The following is a 23716-nucleotide window of genomic DNA, read 5'->3' as shown; positions in this document are numbered from 1 at the left end:
CTGCATGGGCCGTGGGCTGTCAACCTCAGAGGCTGGCGCACCAGCATGGGCCTAGCCCAACCTACACCCGGCCTGCAGACCATACACCCCAACCCATCTTGCGGCATGCCTGCACGCCTAGGTTGTTCATGCCAGGATTCGAACCCCTGACATGCTTAGATACTTGTAAGCGTATCACGAACTAAGCCAACATAACTTGGAATCCACCAAGAAAGTTGAGAGAAATCTCAAAATATTATTAATTAATCAATATCTACCTTTGCTAAAACGGCTACAACCCTATAAATACTAAAAAGAATGAAATCCTAATTTGACTAAAATTCCTATTTACTAGTAAAACACCTAATAATTCTAATAGAAATAGACTTCTAATAAATGTAGATGAAATAATTAAACTAACTCTCCTATTTAAAGAAAACTACTAAATATCGTCCTACATCAATATAAAATCAAAATTCAAAAAAAAAAGATAAGGCCATTCCATTTTGACAAAAGACCCACACCCAAGTTTCATAACTTTGGGTCCGCTATCCCAATCATGATTTTCCTATCCCTATAGGGAAGGGTCCTGCCCTTTTTCGCCGGTTCTGGGCTGAGTAATTTCTCCTCACAAAAAACAAATATTTGGAACTTATTCTCCGCCTCGGAGAATATTACAAGTCAACTTAAATATTGGCATTTATATTTTATACAACTTAACTTTACAAAGCCCACTACAAACTACCTGACCGACCCGGCCCATTATAGAAACTTCCCTAATAAAGCGTTCTAGAGGTTTTTTTTTTTTTTTTTTTGGTCTGGCAGCGTTCTAGGGAAGTTTTATGTTTTCTCTCGTCTCGTCTCGTGTGACCTCGAAACAATATTTAAAGCCCTTTTGTCGCGCCAAAGTCATATCTTCTTTTCTTCGGTTGAGTTTTATTTTATTTTCTTTTCAGTTTTCAGTGATTTTAGGGTTGAGGATTCTATACATGTAATATAATTAGTTATACACTTATATTGTTGTATTAGATGAATCAATGGCGGCGGATTCCCAGTCCGATTCCAATAAAATTTTCAGCGTTCGACTTGTGTCCATCGATTACTACATGTCGCCGCCGATCCCTGGCTTTGATATCTGTTACAGTAGGTTCCAAGGTATGAATAATTCCAGAAAGAACTAGAACAGTATAACAACGACAATTTTAGGTCCAGTTTTAGTGTTTTTTTTTTTTTTTTTTTTTTTTGTTTTTTGAATTTCGTTCTTTCCGTAACCAAACTGGTGTTTGTTATTGAAATTTCATTCTTAATATCTTTTCCTGAATGGTTAAATTAATTTCTGCAATGCTGGAGTTGGGATGAAATCTTGCTTTTCTCATCGAAATTTTCTTAGTTTCTGCTTCATTGAATGTCAATACGAACTTTTGGTGAAGTTCAGTGGGTTGTTGAAAATGAGTTTGATTGAAAGTTTGAGATGTATTGAGTATTGAGAGCTGTGGAAGTGTCTATTCTCTTATTCTTCTTCTTCAAAGCTTTTGTATGTTATGCATCTTCTTTTTTTTTTCATTTTTTGCTTTTAATTTTTCCCTCTCTTTCTGACCCAGTTGTTAATTTTAAATTTGAAGGTGGGAAGGTGATTGAAGTTCCTGTTATAAGAGTTTATGGCTCCACGCCTGCTGGTCAAAAGACTTGCTTGCATATTCATCGAGTAAGATTATTGCTCCATATGGCTAATGTTAACTATTTTTCATTTGTATGACTACTTCCATTACCTCTTGAGAGGAGGGTATTCGTTAGTTTCTTTAAATCACTGGAAGATGAATGTGAGTTGTTCATGTATTCTCGAAAAATAATTATCTCCTTGATTAAAGTGTTACTTGTTGCAAAGTACTTGCTTAGAGCCTGAAATATTATCAAATTATCTCTATATATAGCAGAAATATAGGGTTATAGATACAAAGGACATAATGCATGTGCTTTGCAAAGTAAAAACCTAAGTGCCATCAATGTTTTGTGCAATGATAATGTGACAGGTTATGTTTAACATATTTGTTGTTCGTAATTGATCATATGCTTAGTTCTAGTATAATTTGTTGGTGGTGGCATTGGGTATCACTAATTTCGCTGCATTTCTTTCATTTCCTTTCCATTTGTCTTGGGCTAAATATTCATATTTTTCCTTGTAGGCTTTACCCTATTTATACGTCCCTTGTATAGAAATACCACTTGATCCACACCAAGAAGGTAAAGATTCTGCTAGGATTTAGGTTGGACTCTATGTTTTACCCTAAATGGAGATTCTAATTTCAGATTTCAGAGCTGATGCTTAATCTGGAGTTCTTCTTACTTTTATTTTCGTGTGCAGGTGATGCATACACAAACACCATTTCTCTTGCCCTTGAGAAGGCCTTGAAAGTATACTTCTTTCAAATAAAGTTGACTTCACTGTTCATGGTTGCTTGACATATTTGCTTCCATTGCTGTTTTCTTGTACATGATTGCTGATAATTGTATTATTTTTTGAACAAAAAGCTGAAAAGTACTGCCGGTTCAAAACGGCAACATGTGCATGGTTGTGCTCTTGTACGAGCAAGAAGATTTTATGGTTACCATCCATCAGAGGAACTTTTTGTCAAGATATACCTGTATCCAAACATTATATCGCCGGTAGTTCTTTTATTCTTGATATTTCCTGGTATATGTTGTTGGATACCTTGACGAGATTAAGATATCATCCAAATGATGTCTCTCGTACTGCAAGACTTCTTCTGGTAAAATTCTCAAAACTTGGGTTATTTGGCAGTATTTCTTTGTTCTTTTATCATAAACTATCATGCACCTTGCAGGTGAATCTTTTTGACTGCTTATTGTGGAATTTCTTTCTATGTTCTGTACAATTTGCTTTTAAATTTTATTTTACGAAACAACAGAGCCAGTTACAAACTTTTTTAAAGCTGTTTTAAAATTTGAAATTAAAGGGATCGGTATTTTTAAGACTTGCTGTTGTGATTGAATGAGATCCATGATAATGGGTGGATCTCTGATTTTGAAATTAAGGGGATGGCCTTTTGACAGTTTGGAGTTTAAAAAAAATTGGTTCTTTAGCCCTTGAGTTCTTCTTCTTGTGGATACTGGGTTGAGCTCTGATTTTCTTTCTTGAAGACAATAGAAAAAGACGCAATTTATGTGGTAATTCTTTTTCATTCTAGTACTCTTTCTTCTTCTTCAGGGAGGTGAAGTTCTTGACAGAAGTTTGCAGCCTTATGAGTCACACATTCCATTTATTCTCCAGTTTCTGGTACATGTCTTCTTTAATTTGAGCTAATCATGACAAGTAATGTGACATCGTTCTTCTTTTGAGGGTGGGTTTTTATGCGTACTTTGCATCCAATCTGGTGCCATTAGTTTTGGTTTTTGTTCCAATACGTTTGCTATGAATTTCATGGATATTCTCCGTTTGAATTTTTTTCTACTTGGATCTTTCTTAGTGTCATCTGTGTTGCTATGTTTGTATGACATGGCTTTGCTCACTTGTAGGTTGACTATAACTTGTATGGGATGGGTCTTCTACATGTATCAAAGATAAAGTTTCGTCATCCAGTCCCAGATGCTTTTGGGCAAAGGAAGATAGGCCCGCTTAGAGAAGTAATGGATAAGCCAGTCTACATGTCTGCTGATATTCAGGTTACTTTAATACCTTTTACCAATGATAATATAATGAATTCTTAAAATTCAGACCAACTTTTTTTTTTTTTTTTGATATGTTACAATGTTCTTATCAGGCAGATTCAAATGTCAATATGTGTTTAAGATCTCCAGTTTGGATATCATCCACAATCCCTAGTGATTGGATGTGGCAGTTTTCTGATGAATCTGGCGCTGCGTTTGATCAAGACGCTCACTGTGTTAAGCGTCAAAGTGTTTGCCAACTTGAAGGAGATGCTATCGTGGATGGTTTGTTTGGTTTTGCAATTGTGCACGAAGACTTGATTTTTTTCCCTCCTATAATCTGTGACTACAGTTTTGATAATTTGTGCTCTTGCAGAAATTCTTAATCAGCAATTTAAGATCTATGCATCCTTTACACAGACTGGTTCAGCTGTCAAAATGGTTCAGTCACTTATCCCAATCTGGGAGGTGTGAAAGCTTTCATCTGCCAATTCCTTTTAATACACAGTAACCACATTTTTTCTTCTTTAGCCATCCTTTTGGTGAAATTTCTGTTTGTGACACAGGAAGAATATGAAAGAAGTGGGGTATATGAGGCAGCAATGCCACCAGATCCCGGCAAACCACTTCCAGAAGATGTTTTGAAATCTCTCTCAGTTGGTCTTGAATTCGAGAAAAAGCTCCTGGATTTGTGTAGTGAAGCTGGAGGTGCATTAACTTTCTTCGAGAATGTTGCAAAATTTGGATTAGCAGGATCTTCGATCAACAAGGGAATTTTGGTTGGAGTTGATAATAGTGAGGTTGCGTTATATGAAAGGGGAATGCATACAATACTGAATGAAGATAAGGATGCACGTCCTAAATTTATTGCTTCTGGTGAAAACTTGTCATGTGGAATTTCTGAAACCTTATATCCAAAGGTAGCTATTATGATTTTGAGGCTTGTGCTGTAATAACATTTTCTTTATGATATAATGTGATAATCTACCGTCTAATAGTTCATGACTGAGTTGAGAGATGGAAATCCACTGGGAATTATTTACTTAATGTAATTAATTAAAGTCATTTTGGCTGTTTCATTGGCCCTTAATCTTTTTATAGAAGATGATGATGGATACCTGTCTATTTATGATGGTTTTTATATATCATAAGAGCTAGAAGTTATTATGCTTCTGTTTTCTGCTGCATATATGAGCTTTCATTTAACCTGAAGTTCACCTGTTTTTCAGGCTACAGATACAGATGATCTTGGCCTTTTAAGGTGGCTTGCCACTTCTCAGGATGTTGAAGATATAAACTCGGATGATGAACTTGTTATTGAAACCATTTTGAGTCCCTTGCAGCCTGCAACAACCATTAATCAGGTTTTGGAGAAGGCTAATATGGATTATGAGAGTGAGTCTCAAAGAGAGTGTCAAGACATTCTTGACTCAATTGAGGATGTAATTAACTCTGGGAATATGAATAATAGATCTTTTCATCCTATTGATCATGAGCCTGCCCAAATTTCATTACAAGAGAAGATTCCCCAACTAGATGGTTCTAGTGATGATCTGTACTCATCTCCATGTTCAGGATCAGCCAAAAATTCATTAAAGATAGATACGAAGAGTGAACCTAAAAGACCTCAGAACCAAGAATTGCAACATAACTTTACAAGTTCTACTAGCCAGAACAAGCGGAAGAAGCTATTATGGGGTTCTTTACCTTTCTCTGCAATCCAGGAAACGAGTGGTGAGATAGAAAGTTCCAGTTTCAAGGTAGTTGGTAGTGAAAGGAAAGAGTCTCTAGCCCCAACTTTATTGACTGAAAATGAGGCAGGAAAATGTTATGATGTAATGATGACAAAGGAAGGTGCGTATGCTTCTGATTCAAAAGAAGAAAGTGTATTAGTTGGATGTTCTGTCCGGGACTTGATGAGGAGGAAGAGATGTCGTCGAGTTGATCCTGCTGAGTTTGTGTCAAGCAGTGTTAAAAAGTCACCTTTGGATGGGGAACAGAAAGAAGACAATCTTATTTTCCCGAAAAGTTTGGATTTCCAGATAATGGATGAGGACCAATGCGATAAGATGCCATCTTTTACTGACCAACGAGTAGGTTTTCTTGACACTTGTGTCCCTGAAACTAACAATCCCAACTATTCCAAGCATGGTCAACTACCCCTTTTGTGCCACAGTGATAGTTCATTGCTGGTCAATTCTTCACATACTGTGAGAAACAAGGTACCATTGGTCTTTGACTCCAATATGCGAAATTCTGCAGATTCTATGGATCATTTCAAAATTTGTAGTGTGAGAGAGACTGGTGCTGCTGTGTCTTGTTCAAAAGCTAAAGATTCTGATGTCCACAATTCCAAATCTGATTTGTTTGATGGGTGCTTGCTGAAGTTTGATGCTAATGATAGAACTTCAGGTGAAGAGTGATTGCCTCAAAGCAACACTAATTTAAGCTGTTTGCCAAGTTCTCTCTCTTTGTTTTTTTTTGAATTCAGTGAGTAATCTTCCTAAGAAAAACTTCTGGTTAATTGCCTCATGTCTAATACAGATGGTCGCATCAACAATGAAGGTGTAACTTCCATTGAGCAGGAACATGAACTATCCAATGAAAATCCTATTAACATAGTTGCAACTGCCCACTCCACGGTTTTGGGGAAGGAGAGCTATGGGGATGGAGTGCATGGAGGAGCTAATGGTGTAGATATGCTTGGCAGCTCAGCATATATGGTTGACATGATGGAAGCAAAACCTGAAGGCTTAATTGGCATGACGTTTTGCAGGAAGCCCCCTGCTCCAGACTGGAACAATGGGGGGTACGAAAAAACTGTGGTTCCAGTGATCGACGAAAGTCGTGGAGGAAGAACAGGTTTTATTATTTTGTCCCTTGATTGTTTCTGATTGCTGTTTATTTATTTGTTATTTTTGGGTAGAACTGTAGGTCTTTCTGTCTTATAGAAGGGTAGGAACAGGACCATATGTCGAGCTGCAGTTTAAGGTTTTCCTTTTATCTGTGTTGTGCAAATAGGTGGCTGTGTACAGCCATTATTAATGATTACAAGTGACATATCTCCTCATCAATGTTTTCTGGAGGGTGGTTAGTGACAAAGGAAATTCGTGGAACAGTGCAAAGGCACTTATGTTGGCACAATCTCAATCTACAACGTTCATTATGCTTAAATTTATGAATACGCATATCCAATGGTTTTCCTTAAAATGGTGGTTTGGTTGAATTGACTAAAATCTCAAACTGTTCTCTGTGACGGCTATAATTATGATGTCTTGTTGCGATTCAAGAAGATATGTAAGTTTCTAATGAGAAAGGACATGTTTTTTATCTTGAAAACTCGCATAATATCTTTTTTTCCTAATTGAAATTTTGGGACATGTATTTGATTTCCCTCGAGATGCATGGTGAAACTAGCTTATGCCTTATATCTGATTTTAATTGAAACTAGATTTTGGATTCTTTTCAATTAATGCCACCTTTAGAAGGTTTTTGGGTTTTGATGATTGGCACTGCTCAGATTCATAGTGCTTGTTTGAAGGTGGCTCTTCGGATGAATTTCTCCCTTTCTTTGCGAGAGATGACTGGGATGAAGAAGTTTGGAACAAGTGTGAAAATAGATACTCTAATATTTGCCAAGAAGCTCTCATGGGTGTTCCCACTCACTACCAAAATGATGGCTCTCTTTTGTACCTGCTAACACCTGTAATTTTGCCACCTTCTGTAGACAGAGTTTGTAGATGGTTAATGCATGATGGTGAAGGTATTGCTGAACTAACTTTCTAGTCTTTCTGACTTCTTTGAACTCCATATGTGTACTAATTCTTTTGTGAACTTTAGGTACTCCTGGAGAGATAAACTCAGCACCAATGGTGCCTTCATCTCTGAAAGGTAAATTGTTGTAAGGTGTATATGAATCGTAATATTCAAGTCTTTACTACGGCTTATAACTCTTGTACTTTGTAAGCTCTCCAGTCTGTCCGATTGGTTCACAAAGTTCTTTGGAGAATGATGGTATGGCTTCAATTGGATGTGGTTCTAAGGCTCATGTGATGCCTATTCTGGATAAAGTACAAAAAGGAAAGACTGAGAATGTCAAAGCAGAGATGAGTAATTCTCATGATGAAACGAAAACAATATTCCAGAAAGAGAAACTTGTGGTGAAACCACTTGCCTCTGGTGATTACTTAGAAAATATTTCTCAGATTTCAGGTCCAGATGGCAGGTCAAAGTCTACTCCTCTTAGTCAACTTGGATTTCGGGATCCTGCACTTGTTGGTGCTGGGCAACAGCTAACACTTCTAAGCATAGAGGTATTGATAGAATGTCCAATTACTTCTGATTTCTTCATGTAGCAACTATGAAATACTCTAAATTGATTCCTGTGCCTCAATTTAAAATCCTATGTTCACCCATTTCAATTGTGTCATGAGTGTGTAGTTTTGTATATGTGATTGCTTGTAAAATTCCTTCAACAAGTTGTTCCACAGTTTATGCTCCTGCCTTGATGTAATGAAAAGCCAAATTGTACTTCTTGGTTCTTTATTTATCATTCTTGATTGGAGAGATATTGGGTTTGATTTTGATGTGAATGCAATACTTGCTGACAGGTTCAAGCAGCATGTAGAGGTGATCTGCGACCAGATCCTCGGTTTGATGCCATCAATGTCATAGCTCTTGCTCTTCTTGATGATAGTGATTCTAGCATTCAAGTTTATGTGCTTTTGCTTGGTAATACTGGATCACAGCAGAGGTATGATTATCTAGTCTCATCTCTCATGCTAACATCTGATGGATTCATGGTCATTCTTATCATAGAATATCTGGATACACATATTTTTCTAATTCTAATTCATCTTGTATTTTTTTCAAACTCTTATTTTCCTCCCCGCCCTTCATTTTTTTAACTCCTCATTGACGCACCATATCTTTCTCCACTAGGAAAAAAATTTCTGCGAATCAAAGCTAAATCAGGAGTGGTGGAAATTAATAATGCTGATTTTTTTTAAAAATATGAAATGTAGAAAGAGATACCCATTGTTATGACATATATAAGCAACTTTCTTTTATATGTTGTTTTTGTTTTTGCAGGAGTCTTGATGCGATATCTGGCTGCAGGGTACTTGGATTTTCTGAAGAAAAGCAGTTATTTAGCAATTTCATGAAGATTTTAGGTTCATTTGATCCAGATGTATTGATGGGTTGGGACATACAGGGCAGTTCTCTTGGTTTTCTTGCTGAAAGGGCTGCTTGTCTTGGTATAGGTTTACTCAACAGCATATCTCGGACACCAACAGAAACCAAGATAGTTGCTGGAGATTCAGAAATTTCTCAGAGACATCTACTGGATAATATACTAAATGAATCCCAAGTTTCTGACTTTGGTTTGCTAGAAGATGCTATAGTTGAGGATGAATGGGGCCGAACTCATGCCAGCGGTGTTCATGTTGGTGGTAGAATTGTCCTCAATGTATGGCGGTTAATGCGTGGTGAAGTTAAGCTTAACTTGTACACAGCTGAAGCTGTTGCTGATGCTGTCTTGAAGCGAAAAATCCCAGCTATTCCTCAAAAAGTATTGACGAAATGGTTTTTGAGCGGTCCGGGCCAAGCGAGGTATAGGTGCATCGAATACATAATAGAGAGAGCAAAGCTAAACCTTGAGATAATAAATCAACTTGAAATGGTATGAGAACGAAACCTTTCCCCGATGAGGATCATATGTTTTTTTGGAATAACCTTACATTTCTTCATATTTAGTTTTTAATTTTTTTGTTGTGTGCTTTTCTGAAATTCTTTAAAGTCTTAGATTCTATATGTAAAATATTGGGAAAGTGTGAATGTATTTTTATCCAGGCCTTAGATTAGATTGTAACATGCATAACGGACACCCTCCAAAGGCGAACCTGCATAGAACAAGCTAGCTGTATGTACTTTTGTTGTTGTTGATGGTGGTTATTATACTTCTGAAGATGCTTTCTAGCAGTTTGTCTTCCTAATTGGTTAGAAGAAAATCCTTAAAATTCAGTTTGGATTAGCTTATATGACCTCGCCCATGGGGAACATATGGCCCAGTGGTAGATTTGTAGTGGTGCAACCTAGAGATTACAAGTTCAATTTGGAAAACAGCCTCTCCACGTATTATGTGGGAGTAAGGTCTGCTTACATCTTGCCCGTCCCTAATGCCACTCACAATTGGAGCCCTGTGCACAGGAGTTGTTTAGGCTTTTATTAGTATCTGACGTCTGTGTTCTAAACTATACTAAGAGTGATACAAGGTGGAGATCTGTCGTTTGATTTTTTCTTTTAAAAAGAAAATATCTAAAAGATTCAGGCATTCAGCTCATGCAATAGAAAACCAGACCGAAAGATAACCAATAGGTAATGGTTAGTTGAGAGGGAAGTGATTTTATAGGCTCATGCTTATTGTGAATAACTTTGCCTCTTTAATTTGTGCAAAAAGAAAATCAGCCATGAGTTCTTTTCTCTATCCCCTTTCAAATTTAATTGGGCTTTGTTATTGATACACTTGTAAGCAGTTTCTCTTGTTGCTATCTGGTCCTCTACAGACACTATAACTGGACTTATATGCTTTTCTTTCTGTTTGTCATAATTTTGTTTCTTCCTGAAGCAACTCATTTAAGTTATAAGAAAAGAACCAATTTTAACTGTATCGCGTTCAATTTTTATATATTTTTTTTGTAATGGGTTGCCTTGTTTAGAGTGATCAATGTTCTTTCATTAAAATTCAAGTGTTTCCCTTTCTAACTTTTCTCAATGTTTGTATTTTTGAAGGTCAATCGGACATCGGAACTTGCTCGTGTCTTTGGCATCGACTTTTTCTCTGTTTTATCTCGAGGTTCACAGTACCGCGTTGAATCTATGCTGCTACGGTTGGCTCATACACAAAACTACATAGCCATTTCTCCTGGGAACCAACAGGTTACTACAAAAGTTTTACTTATTCTCTTGTTTTCAATTCCCGATTGTGAGCTTTTTTTTATTTTTATTTTTAGGTGACTGCAAGTGGCAATATTTATAAGAATATTTACTAAAATATTTTTCCTCTCCCTATAGGGAAGGGTCTCAAGAAGCTGTGCTCCTATGGTCCTACCTCCTTTCTCTTTTCATGATGTTTTCAATGATGTTATTTTCAATTTAGTTTGCATGATCTATTTGATATTTGAGGGGCTTACTCTTGTATAACTGGCCATCAAGAAGAGTCATTGTTCCCATCTTTCTGTCTGTTATATTTAGTATTTCTTATCTTTTTAGCCGTCCAAGAAGGTTTTAGAAAGACACTTTCTTTGTATCATTTTTTCCCTCATCAAATTCTCAGTATTTATGCTAGTATTCCGCATTATCTTGCTTTTTCTGTTGTCTTGTGGCATAGAGTCATACTGCTGCCATACTGCTGCCAGTATTAGTCAACTACATGATTGAATGTGTGCTGACGTATTGTCATCTTATCTAGGTTGCTTCTCAACCGGCAATGGAGTGCTTACCTCTTGTAATGGAACCACAATCTGGTTTTTATGCAGATCCTGTTGTTGTTTTGGATTTTCAGTCACTTTATCCATCAATGATAATTGCATACAACCTTTGCTTCAGTACATGCCTTGGAAAAGTTGAACCTTCGAAAGAAAATACCCTCGGGGTTAGTTCATTTTCACCAGATCCACATATTTTGCAGAATTTAGTCGGCCAAATACTACTGACTCCAAATGGTGTTATGTACGTGCCGTCCAAGGTAAATTTTTCTCAACTTATGTACCATTTAGTATTTACTTAATATTTGTAGGTACTTCAAATGGAACATCCTCTAGACCAATCATTAATTATTTGCGGGACTTAATATCACTTTGGTCTGCAATGAAATTTTTTTTTTTTACATTACAGATGCTAGCTTCTGTAGGCCCCTCGGATTTGTCAAAGCATGTTTCTTTTTCATATTGCTTCTGGTCAAGTGTGTGGGTTATTGAGGCGCTTTAGATTTAATAAGAAACTTATCTATATTTCCTGTTACTCTGGCGAAGACACGACCATGTTAGAAATAAAATTGAAATGACCGGCACCTTTTAAAAGTAGGAGCCAACTGCTCCTTTAAATGATGGTAGCTAGTACTTGTGAATAGAGATTGAGACTGCTAAACTGATTTTTCTGATGAATCTGTGAGATGAGGTTTAGATTGCTAGTTTGAGTATTTTCAAGGGAAAAAAACTTACTATCTGCCTCCTGATTTTTCTTTTTCTTTTCTTTCTTTGTGGGTTGTGTTGAGTTACTTGAGTAAAACTGTCCTTCAATCCATACACTCTATTCGGCTTTAAGAGAAATCTTCTATGCTTCTCATTTTTATCATGAGTTCTTACCTCTATTTTGTCCCTTCAAGAAAGGGATAGAAGTAATATATTCCTTGCCATTATACAGGTTCGTAAAGGGGTATTGCCTCGGTTATTGGATGAAATATTATCAACCAGAATAATGGTGAAGCAAACCATGAAGAAGTTGGCTCATTCACAGCAAGTTCGTCGTAGGGTATGGCATTAAATACTTTGCATCATGTTTTTTTATGTGAAGCTTTAGAGCATTTTTATAAATACACTCACATATATTTATGTATGTATGTATATTGAATTTTGTCTTAATTATTTCTGATATCTTATTCAATCTATTGGGCCCTGTTTTTGTTCCCACAATACTGAGAATACATCTCGAAATTTAAATTGTTAATTCATCATGATCCAGCTGTGCCTATGCGGTCTTCTCTCCATTCTGACCTCAATAAGCCAGGGGTAGAGAGGGGCGAGAGGAGGAGGTGGTGGGTTTTTCATGAAATTAACGAAGCATGATTCTTTGCATGTAATTAACATGTGGGTGAACTAAACTTCTATTTGAATTGTTATGTTTACTAGTTTGTTGATTATTCCAGATATTTGATGCAAGACAGCTTGCTTTGAAGTTGATAGCAAATGTAACATATGGTTATACAGCTGCTGGATTTAGTGGTCGCATGCCTTGTGCAGAGCTTGCAGACAGTATTGTTCAATGTGGCCGTAGAACTCTTGAGAAGGCTATTTTATTGGTTAATACAAATGAAAGATGGAATGCCAAAGTTATATATGGTGATACTGACAGGTTTGCACTCAGTTCCTGATTGGCAGAGATATTTGGAAATACAAATCTATATTTTGTAGGGTACTGTGATAGGTGTCTAATTTGAAGATCTCGAATTCAAAATGTCCGACATTTCTAGATTGTCAGGATTGTTTAGAAGATCATTTTATTAAGATATACTGTTCTCTGGACTATTGTGTTAATTGTGGAACTTATTTAAACAAGTTTATTGCTCATTTATTATGCATAGAAAAGCTAATATATTGCTATATTCGTAATCTAGTTCACTGTATATAGATACACACACACGTTCAAATTTCAAAGGGAATGAAAATGCATCACTTAAATATTTTGTGTGATAGACTTTCCAAAGAAACATTCACTTTCCAAAGAAACCTGTCACGCTCCGTGGTTCTCAATAGTTTTTCACATCTTTGCCTTTATTACTAAATGTTTTATGTATTCTTAATGCAGCATGTTTGTCCTCCTCAAGGGGCGAAGTATCAAAGAATCTTTTGAAATTGGGCAGGAGATTGCATCTGCAGTCACTGCAATGAATCCAGCTCCAGTTACGTTGAAAATGGAGAAAGTTTATCGTCCTTGCTTCCTACTTACTAAGAAGCGTTATGTCGGTTACAGTTACGAGAGCCCTGACCAGGTGAAACCTGTGTTTGATGCCAAAGGTATTGAGACAGTTCGCAGAGACACTTGCAAGGCTGTTTCAAAAATGATGGAACAGTCAATGAGACTATTTTTTGAACATCAGGACATTTCACAGGTAGAAATGTTGCGTGCATTTCTGTTTCCTTATTTAGAACATGAATGCATTCGTCTCTCTCACTCTCAACACATTCTGTCTTTTTTCCTTTTATTTTCGCATTAAATCTGGGTTGTATCAGAGTAACTTTTGAGAGAAAGGTGGTTTTTGAGGTTCTTAGTTATATGTTTGAATTAAAAGAGAACTATAAAACATCATTGCTTTCTGCCATGAACTTCACCAGAATCACCATCGTATGTTCCCTTAGAATTTGCATGGGTTTCTCGTTTTATGTCAAATGCTTCTCTTTCATGATGTAATTTTTCCATCTGTTGCACACAGGTTAAAACATATTTGCTGCGTCAATGGATGCGAGTACTTTCTGGCAGGGTGTCTCTACAGGATTTTGTTTTTGCAAAGGAAGTTCGCCTAGGTACCTATAGTACAAGGACTTCCTCATCGCTACCACCCGCTGCAATTGTGGCTACTAAGGCAATGAGAGCAGATCCCAGAGCAGAACCACGATACGCAGAGCGAGTTCCTTATGTTGTAATCCATGGAGAGCCTGGGGCCCGCCTGGTTGACATGGTTATAGATCCATTGCATCTCTTGGCTCTTGATTCCCCTTATAGATTAAATGATATATACTACATCAATAAACAGATAATCCCAGCATTACAGCGGGTGTTTGGGCTTATTGGTGCAAATTTGAATCAGTGGTTTGCAGAGATGCCTCGTCCTGTCAGGAAAGCATCAACTAAATGCCCCCTGTTTGCTCCAAATCCTCATCGCACCAGAATCGATTATTACTATCTCTCGAAATATTGTGTACTGTGTGGTGAGTTGGTCCAGCCATCAGCCCATCTTTGCCATAGGTGTTTGCAAAATGAAGCTTCTGCTACAGCAGCTGTGGTGGGAAGAACTTCAAAGTTAGAGAGAGAAATGCAACACCTCGCAGCTGTAAGTGTTTTGGTAGTTGTTTATCAAAAAAAACTACTTTGGTAGCTGTGGATCATATTCATTGTCCTAGTATTCGGGGGTTGCTGGCAATTTCATATTCTTACTGATATAGTGATATTGTAGTAGAGCATTCATGCATCTATTTTTCATCAGGTAAATCATCAACCATTTGTGCTACCTTTCTTGTTTTTTCTTGTTTTTTTTTTGTTGAGCTCAGCTCTGGTCCTCTAATTGTTTATGAACTAGTGATGTCATGTACATCTGAGTAATGGACGAATTTGCTCGGGATTGTATTATGTTGTTCTGATAGTGTGGATCGTTTTGTACGGATGATGAGCTTTTCAATAAAATTGGTCGGTAATGCCAGCTCCCCCTCCCTGTTCTTGTTTGGTGTTATATTAAGGATGCTCTTCTTCTTGCAGATATGCCGGCATTGTGGAGGTGGGGACTGGCTCGTTGAAAGTGGGGTGAAGTGCATTTCACTTGCATGCCCTGTGTTTTACGAGAGGCGCAAAGTCCAAAAGGAACTAATGGGTCTTTCTGCAATTGCATCGGATGAGGGTGTTTATCCAAAATGTATGGTTGAGTGGTTTTGATTCTACTAAAGGTAAACCTTAAGCAAAAGCACGCATTTGCCACCAACTCCTGTATTCCTTAGTTGTCATTGTACATATGGAGGATGTATAGCTTTGTATGGTCAGTGTTGTATGCACGCTTTGGAAATCCAGTCATGTAGCTGATAGAAAGTAGAATAAGAGGGTCCCTCTAGGGGATTAATTAAGCTTTGGCTCAGATGAAGAATGTGGGTTTGAATCGGACTCAGAGAATGATTTTAGGTCCAGGGAACGGAAAGGACGGCGTTCTGGTAGTTCCTTTTATGGCTTAGAATCTGATGTTTAGTACCTCCATTCTCGGGGAAATAGGTCTCTCGAAAGAAAAATATAGAACCTGGTAGCAGGGGAAACAAAACAAATTTAATGGTCACAGTGATTTTAACTTTAGCAGGAATGTTCAATTGAGATGTAATGGGAAGAGAGGTAATGGGAGCTCCTTTGATGATGATTTTGATGGATCATCTTCTGGGTCTCGTGGTAGACAAAGGGGGTTTGGAAGTAAAGACCATAGTGGTCGGAAAATGAATGGCAGCAGGAGTGACTTCCAGAATTCAGAAGGAACCTTACGAGAAGGTTTAATTTGGAAATATATAAGCGACGTGGAAGGTCAAGAGAATACGATATATATAATAATTATTTTATTTATATATATATAAATAATTTATTCATGATTAATGTTATTGAAGAAGAGAAGCATACATAACTGATTCTCCAAAGTCGAAATTGTAAATTTATTGAAAAATTTGGAGTGATGCTCAGAAACTCATATGCGCATGGCCTGACAGTCTGAATTTAGGATCTATTGATTGTGCAAAGGGTAACCATGTATGATGTCGTTCTAGCTCGATTATCAAAAAAAAAACAACACAACAATGCTTTCACATTCATTATTTATTATACAATTTCATTAACTCAAACACAGGAAGGAGAGCCGCTGCCTGGACCCCCGTAGAAGAAGCCACCATTGCCAAAGCCATCAATGTCAGTGTGAGGCTTGATGCTGTAGCAATTGGGGTTGCTCGTCAATCCTGTAACACTTCGAGGCAAAATCCAACCAGGGTCAGTACCTCCGACAAGAACCTTTAGTTCTTTAAAATAAGCTGCTCTGCCATATTCCTCTTTTGCAAATTGGCCAGAACCCATCTCTGTGGACGTGTGTCTGTTGTGGATCTTCCTGTTGAAGATCTCACCACCCCATTCTACTTTTCTGCCGGATGTTCTCAAGTGAGTAAATAACTCTTCTGGCCAATAACCCACATTCGTATAATTATACGACAACCACCACCTTTTTGACTCGGAATCCTTATTTTAGGAAGAAATTATATTAATTAGCTTATTCATTGTCATCATTATCATTAAAGCCTTTATTTTAAAAAATTTGAGCTTGTGTATACTAGTCTTTAAGAAAAATCGTTCATATTATATTTACATAAACTCCTATTAATAATTAAATTTTTTTGTTAGATTAAAAAATGGAAAAAAGTACTAAATTATAATAATCTATTACCTTCCAAAGACCAACATTCAAATCGTATTGTCCACCATCATATGATGATATTGGCCTAAGTACACTTCCTAAGGCTATTTTATCGCTTTCCATAACAAATCCTTCACATTCATCATTGTAGCATGACCTTCGGTACGAATTATTCTACATAAAAAATTAACTAAATTAAATTAATTTTTAAAAAACATTTCCATATATATATATGGTGATACAAATTACAAAATGGTTTTGATTAATTTTTAAAAAACATTTCCATATATATATATGGTGATACAAATTACAAAATGGTTTTGATTGTGAGCTTACAGTCCAGGAAATGAAAAATCTTGTATTGCCATCACCATTGGCATCATCATCATCGTCATTATCACCATAGAACCATGGGAAGACCTAACAAGAGGACACATGAAATTTTTTAGCAAGTTCCAATTTATGATAATTGTGAATGTAGAATTCGGACTTTCTTACCTTAGCATTTCAATCCAGAGTATTGTGCGCTTTGGACCCTCATCATACCCACACCTATTTATTTCAAGAAAATAATCTTGCCTCCTCTAGATTGGCTTGCCACTTATATACTCATTTTTCCAAACTAAAGATGTTATAGGTTCGAGTAGAGGAGGCGAGATTATTTTTTGAAATAAATACGTGCAGGTCTGAGGATGGTCCAAAGTACATGATATCGTAGTTGGACTGAAATGTCAGACTAATTAAGAAAGTCCGATTTATGCATACACGATAATATGATAAATTAATTCATTTATGTAGAGTAAGACTAACATGCCATCCAACTTCAATAGCATCAAAATCTTCCTTTGTTCCTGACATGATTCGAATTTGAGCAGCACTATATTCTTTGCCACCTCTCTCAACTAATGGCCGCCACAAGTTTATACTTGCCGATGCTCCAAGTACTCCCTCTGATGGTTCATAAATTGCTATTGCATGCTATAACCATACATGCAAAATTCATATATATAAGAGTGAAAATATAATCGATCTAACTGTTAAAAATCTTAATGTCTTTAAGGTGTAAATAATTAGAAGAGCCACTTGGGTGATAGTGTAGTGGTAAATCTCTTTAAGACCAAACCGTATGAACTCGAAATGTCGTGAGTTCGATTCTCACTTGGAGAAGTCCACTTGTGGTCACGCATTGAGTTTTGATTCACGAGATAGGAAATTTGTGTGCATTTGGGTCTGACGGCCCGGATATAGGCCTATATCATATGTCTAAATGACAAACTTGTATAGTATTATTTTCGGTTACCCAAAAAAGAAAGTAAATAACTAGAAGTACCTCGTGGCTTTCAGATGCACGACGAAACTGATGATAAGAAGCTTGTCGGTTCTTTTGGACTTCAGACATAGAATTTGCTCTCATAACATCGCCAGTTGTGGTTCGTCGTTGTATTGGAATAGTACCTTTAGGACTAGGGCTGTTATTGGTACGGTTACCGTTACCAAACACGGAATACCGTTACCATACCAATTCTTTCGGTAACTCAAAAAATGTTACCGTTACCGTTACCGGAAGAGTCGGTATACCGATGGTCGGTATACCGATCGATCGGTAATGGTAAGCCGGTAATTGGTAAATTTACCAATTCTTAAAACCTACTTAAAAAAGAGAAGAAAAAAAATGCATCAAGTAGCATTGTGCTTAATAGTCATTGTATGAGACTACAACACTTTCATCTTGCCTACAATACCAATAATAAAAATTATAGATTAATGAGAGTGATCATTGTGCTATATGTGAATAAGAGAAAAGACCTATCAATCGGAGAAAAAAAGAAAGGAGAATTCACATAACATTATTCCAACAATCTATAACGGAAAATCGTTCATTTCATTAATTTCTAATATTTTTAGTATCCGAAGTGTTTTAAACTCCAAACAGGAATGCCAGAAGAAACAAGATAAATAAAGATAAAAGAGGAGAAGAAAAACATGTAATCAATACCAGCAAAACATTTTGTTATGTAACAAACATTGCTTTAAAGTTAATGAAATTGCTACTAATGATATATAAATGATAATCCTAAAAATAATCATTGGTCTAGATTAAATTAGATCAATCTAATTGTCATAATTAAATAAAACTAAAACTAAAACTAAAACTAAAAATAATATTAATATATATTTAATATATATGTCGGTAATCGGGAAATTTACCGGTTTTGAACTTTGCTTACCGTTACCGTTACCGAAATCATCGGTAAATTTACCGTACCGAATAATTGGTAATGATATACCAATCTTCTGTTATTTTCGGTAACCAATTTATCGGTAATGGTATACCAATGGATAATTTACCATACCAGTAACAGCCCTATTTAGGACAGCTAGTCGGACTAGACTAGCCTAGTCCTATTTCTCGACCAAATTTGAGATGGAATATTGATGTTTTTCTTCAACCGCTCTTTGTTTCTCTTTAGAAATTCTTTTGACACTCTCTGTTTGTTTGATAACCAAGTAGCATCATTTAACATATTTGAGATTTGCAAAAAAATATTTAAAATATATATATTTAATACCTTCATTTTGTGGTCTCTCAGAAGAGGGCGATCAAAATATAGTTGTTTTCTTTTATCAACACAATCAATTAGATCTCCATCTGTGCTCTATATACAAGAATTAAACGTTCAATTAATCAACATCTACCAAATTAGAAGAAGTGAAAAGAAAAAGAAAAACACAAAATATTTATGAAATTGCAAGAAGTAAAATAAAATCTGTGAAAATAATAATTACTAAGTAAGAGGTAGATGAAGTGTCTTTAATTACCTCTATAGTCGACAAAGTATCTGATTCTTCATGGTTTAGAGCTGAAATTTGAGAATTGATAAGGAAGAGCAAAGCCAACAAAGGAAAAATTAACAACCTCATAACTTGTAGAGCTAAGATGAACTAATTGATAGACAACTGAGGTGGGGATATATATATATATATATATAAGTTTTGTTTGATTTGAAATGCTATATATATATATATATAGCATTTCAAATCAAACAAAAGTTATAGAGAGGTCGATGAATCCAAATAAACGTGAAAAATATGACACAAATAAAAAAAAAGTTTTAAAATACATCTTGTTGGGGAGAAGAATTTAGAGAGGATTATTATTTGACCGACCCATTTATTGATATCATATATTTATATTTAATTCTCTAATAGAATATATAATACTTAGTGCGTATCATTCAAAATAAAACTTCAAAAGAATAATTCTTTGAAATATGCCTTTTCATAGCATATAAATTGGTATGTTAAAAAGGGTATTGATATGGACAAAAAGCATATATGTTTGCCTATGAAAGTTCAATAAGTAGAGATTCTAGATTGTTGGTTTTAAATTTAACTTATACTTATTCGGTGTGTGACTCCAAACACTTGTGAATTCCCGACACAGCTAGCATTACTATTTGGCCGACCCATTTCTCGATATCATATATTTATATTTAATTCTCTAATAGAATATATAATACTTAGTGCATATCTTTGAAGAAAACGCTTCAAAAGAATAATTCTTTCAAATATGCCTTTTCATAGCATATAAATTGGTCTATCCAAAAGGGTATTGATATGGACAAAAAACCATAGACGAATATTATTTGCACCCCGTTTTATACTAAGTACACTCTGTTAACCCTTTAAAAACACACTAGAGTGGGGTGTACTTAGTAAAAAATGGGGTGCAAATAATGTTCATCAAAACGATATATGTTGACCTAATATTATGTATATCCATACCACGCTGCCTTCCAACGGCCTCTAGATTATGATATACATTCTTGTCGGCATCATTACCTCGCGGTTGCATCCCAAACCGAGTAAAGATTTGCTGCATTATTTGGTCTTGTCGCTCAACCCTCTCACATGCCACTCGCAGAATCCAGGTCGCCTCCGCGCGCATCTTGGCAGCCTCTGCCTGCATCTGGGTCGCCTCCTGCATCTGGGTTGCCTCCTCTTGCCTCCGGGCCGCCTCCTCCTGCCTTCTGATCTGCCTCCTCTTGCATGGCCGCAATCTTATCAAGTAACTTGGAGTTCATCCGAGCCATGCGCTTTCCTATCTCCTGGTCGATATATTGAGACTGCGATCTAGAGGATCTACCACTATAGGCAAATGTACAACGCATAAAACACGCCTCATCTCCATAACCGTAGGCAAGGCTTTTTTTATTGATTCCCTTACTAGCTTGAAAGAAGATGGAATCATCATCGACCGGCGACCCTTTGGAGGTCGAAGCTTCTTTTATCTTCTCATAGTCAGCATGTGTAAATATTAAAAATTAATAATGACTTTTATATATAAATTAATATTTAAATTTAATAAAATTTATATTACTTACATATGTTTTAGCTGACCGTGCATCAAGAAATTCTCCAGTACCCTTTTTCTGATGGGTATGACGAAAAATCTCGGGTTGGGTAGGATCCCGACCAAGTTCTTCTCTCTATAATATAACTTGAAAGACACTGATTCCGAAGCAAATAAATAACTATAAATGTGAAATTCATTTAAAATTATAAAATTTATCAATTTATCGCGATAGCTGCAATGTGGAGCAGAACCACCAGTATTGGTGCACCCACCAGTGTCAGATGCTTGATTCTGCTTCGTTTGCTCCCTCTTGCTCATGTAAGATGGCTCCACCCACTTTCTCCGAAGCTCATTTCGTGCTCCCTCGGATATTCATGTTCCATCGTCTTCCTCTTGTCTCACCTTTTGCATCAACAAATTCTCCAGTACCCTTTTTCTGATGGGTATGATGAAAAATCTCGGGTTGGGTAGGATCCCGACCAAGTTCTTCTCTCTACAATATAACTTGAAAGACACTGATTCCGAAGCAGATAAATAACTATAAATGTGAAATTCATTTAAAATTATAAAATTTACCAATTTATCGCGATAGCTCCAGTGTGGAGTAGAATATTGGTGCACCCACCAGTCTTAGATGCTCGATTTTGCTTCGCATGCTCTTTCTTGCTCATGTAAGATGGCTCCGTCCACTTTCTCCGAAGCTCATTTCGTGCTTCCTCGAATATCCATGTTCCATCGTCTTCCTCTTGTCTCACATTTTGCATCATCCCCCTCAATAATTGTGCATTCTTCTTTTTCCACACTTTCAAATCTCAGCTTAACAGTCGGGGTCGCATGTATATCTCTTCTGCAAAAATGTAATGACTCCAAAAATAATAGTTAGCAACGATAAGTGTATATATTAATTAAAAGAGACAATATTTGTCAGGTACCTTATACTAACCTCAAACTCTTCCCAATGAAATATATTTCCCTCATCAGGAATATCCTTCCATGTATTTGTAGGCCATTCGTACTCGCTCCTGAGGATCATACCCATCTTTTTGTGAACACTATAAGGATCGAATCTAAAAATAAAAAATAATTAAGAACATATTTATAAGGATATATTTAAGTAATTAATGCATGACAAGTAATGAAAAGAAGATCCACTTATGATGAGTTGGAGTGTGGTCATATGAACTCTTTGGAGCCAAAACTGACCCCCTGCGTGTCCATTGGCGGGACCTGCGAGCTGGATGCAAGCAATAACGGAGGGGGATAGGTCTCGGGGGGATATGAGTGTGGGGGATACAACTGGGGGGTCATGGGGGATATCACTGGGGGGATGTGACTGGTTGGCAGGGCGAAGGGAATTGATCGAAGATGGTAATGAAGTTGTGGCATGGGGAGAAGTATGCTTTGATGGCACTCTGCGTGACACCACGCCTGATATTAAGCACTCGACTCGAGGGATTATGAGTACACTCGCTCAAATGGTCACCCGATATCTGAAAAAAATCACTCAATAAGTGGTCGACAGGGATATAGTTAAAAGCACATAAAGTCACCGAATTTCAACGGTTAAAAGTATAAAGGTCACACAAGTGACAACTAGCTTTTATTCTTCATTTAACACTCCTGCCAAATGAAAATGTTTCTTAAATTAAAAAGCTATCGCTATTCTTTCTCAGATTCCTCCATATCCTTTATCCTTTTCTCCTCTATCTCTATAATCCCCGTATGCAATATGAGTTTCATCATAGACCAATAAGCAAGAGTAAAACAAACTTGCCATCAGTTTAATTCCAGTTCTGTTGACAATAAGTATGAGGAATGGAACAAATGGTCAAATGTATTCTTCCATACAACAAGGTTTCAATTAAAAGGAAAAAATTAAACATCACGAAACTGAGCCCCGCCAAACTAAATTAACCTTAACAAATTATTTAAAGAAAAGCAAGAGAAACAAAATGAATATGTACAAAATTATTTAAACATCACGGAAATAGCCACGGAATGTGTCCATGGCTATTCAAATTACCCACGGAATGCTCAATTCCGTGGCTATTTTGAAGCACGGGTCCTTGATAAGTCTATATATTATCTCATTTTAGTATTCTTTAAACTTGGTTTTTGTTAGAGGATTGGTTTTAAAAAGGATTTATTACTTTTTTTTTTCTCATTTTTAGTTTTCTCGAGCACTTGGGTGGTTTTTTATGGAAAACGGTCGATTTTGAGTATTTTGAAGAACCGTTAATTGGAGAATGAAGCTAAGACCTTGAAGAATATTGGAGAATATTTTTAGAATTTTTGGTGAAGCCAATTAACCCAGAATTTGAAGAAAAGTTGACCTGAAATATGATGTCGGCAGAACTGCGCTATCTGTGAAGAAGTGGGTCTAAAAGATTCCACAAAATTTTGCTAGAGAAGTGTGAGATAGCCCTGGAAAGTTAAGACATCAAGCTTCAATTTACATATATTTTTGGAGATTTTTATGAAGGGCGGAACATGAGAAAAACGTTTGACACATCCAGCAGTGCATTTTCCTAATCAAAGAAGAAGTCAACCTCTTCCCTCTTTGTTGGGTTTATTGTTTTGGAAACCAAGGGTAAGTTTCCTTGGAGTTTTAGTATTTGTTGTAGAGGAAGTTTAGGGTTTGAAAGGGCTATTTAAGGAGGACTTCAGAGGATTCTCAGAGACGTTCAGAGGTTTAGACACTCAGATATTCAACTGACTTTTCTAGGGTGTTCTCCAACCTTTCTTGTGGTTTTCATTCATGACTATGTGTAACTAAACGCTTTTGCTAGGGCGTG

General features: G+C 36.5%; 2 protein-coding genes across 4 annotated transcripts; one reads left to right on the top strand and one right to left on the bottom strand.

Moving 5' to 3' along the window:
* The first annotated feature begins 794 nt into the window (after positions 1-794).
* Positions 795-15254, top strand: LOC120000040 (DNA polymerase zeta catalytic subunit). Of its 3 annotated transcripts, XM_038847908.1 has the most exons (26): positions 795-907; positions 1009-1134; positions 1602-1684; positions 2163-2220; positions 2342-2391; positions 2509-2621; positions 2705-2747; positions 3206-3274; positions 3514-3660; positions 3759-3930; positions 4022-4113; positions 4212-4565; positions 4875-6057; positions 6190-6507; positions 7187-7408; positions 7486-7536; positions 7621-7958; positions 8256-8398; positions 8737-9328; positions 10438-10584; positions 11117-11392; positions 12070-12177; positions 12572-12777; positions 13231-13534; positions 13856-14473; positions 14896-15254. In XM_038847908.1, exons 2-26 carry the CDS (start codon positions 1017-1019, stop codon positions 15067-15069), a joined length of 5979 nt encoding a protein of 1992 aa, XP_038703836.1. In that variant the 5' UTR covers positions 795-907; positions 1009-1016; the 3' UTR covers positions 15070-15254. The 3 variants fall into 3 exon arrangements, with proteins under 3 accessions (XP_038703836.1, XP_038703838.1, XP_038703839.1); XM_038847910.1 differs by lacking the exon at positions 795-907 and having other exon boundaries at positions 914-1134; positions 8764-9328; XM_038847911.1 differs by lacking the exons at positions 795-907; positions 1009-1134; positions 1602-1684; ... (3 more) ...; positions 2705-2747; positions 3206-3274 and having other exon boundaries at positions 3528-3660; positions 3763-3930.
* A 380-nt stretch (positions 15255-15634) lies between these two features.
* LOC120000041 lies at positions 15635-18022 on the bottom strand. Its single transcript, XM_038847912.1, has 5 exons — positions 17895-18022; positions 17375-17542; positions 16901-16984; positions 16595-16738; positions 15635-16389 (listed from the first exon to the last, which is right to left on the bottom strand). The coding sequence occupies exons 1-5, from the start codon at positions 17976-17978 to the stop codon at positions 16000-16002; spliced, it is 870 nt and encodes a 289-aa protein (XP_038703840.1). The 5' UTR covers positions 17979-18022; the 3' UTR covers positions 15635-15999.
* Positions 18023-23716: the final 5694 nt, after the last annotated feature.

Source organism: Tripterygium wilfordii, chromosome 6, assembly GCF_013401445.1.
Source record: "Tripterygium wilfordii isolate XIE 37 chromosome 6, ASM1340144v1, whole genome shotgun sequence".
Lineage (NCBI taxonomy): Eukaryota > Viridiplantae > Streptophyta > Magnoliopsida > Celastrales > Celastraceae > Tripterygium > Tripterygium wilfordii.
Note: the sequence above shows the minus strand (reverse complement) of the source record. Positions and strands in the feature narration are given on the sequence as shown.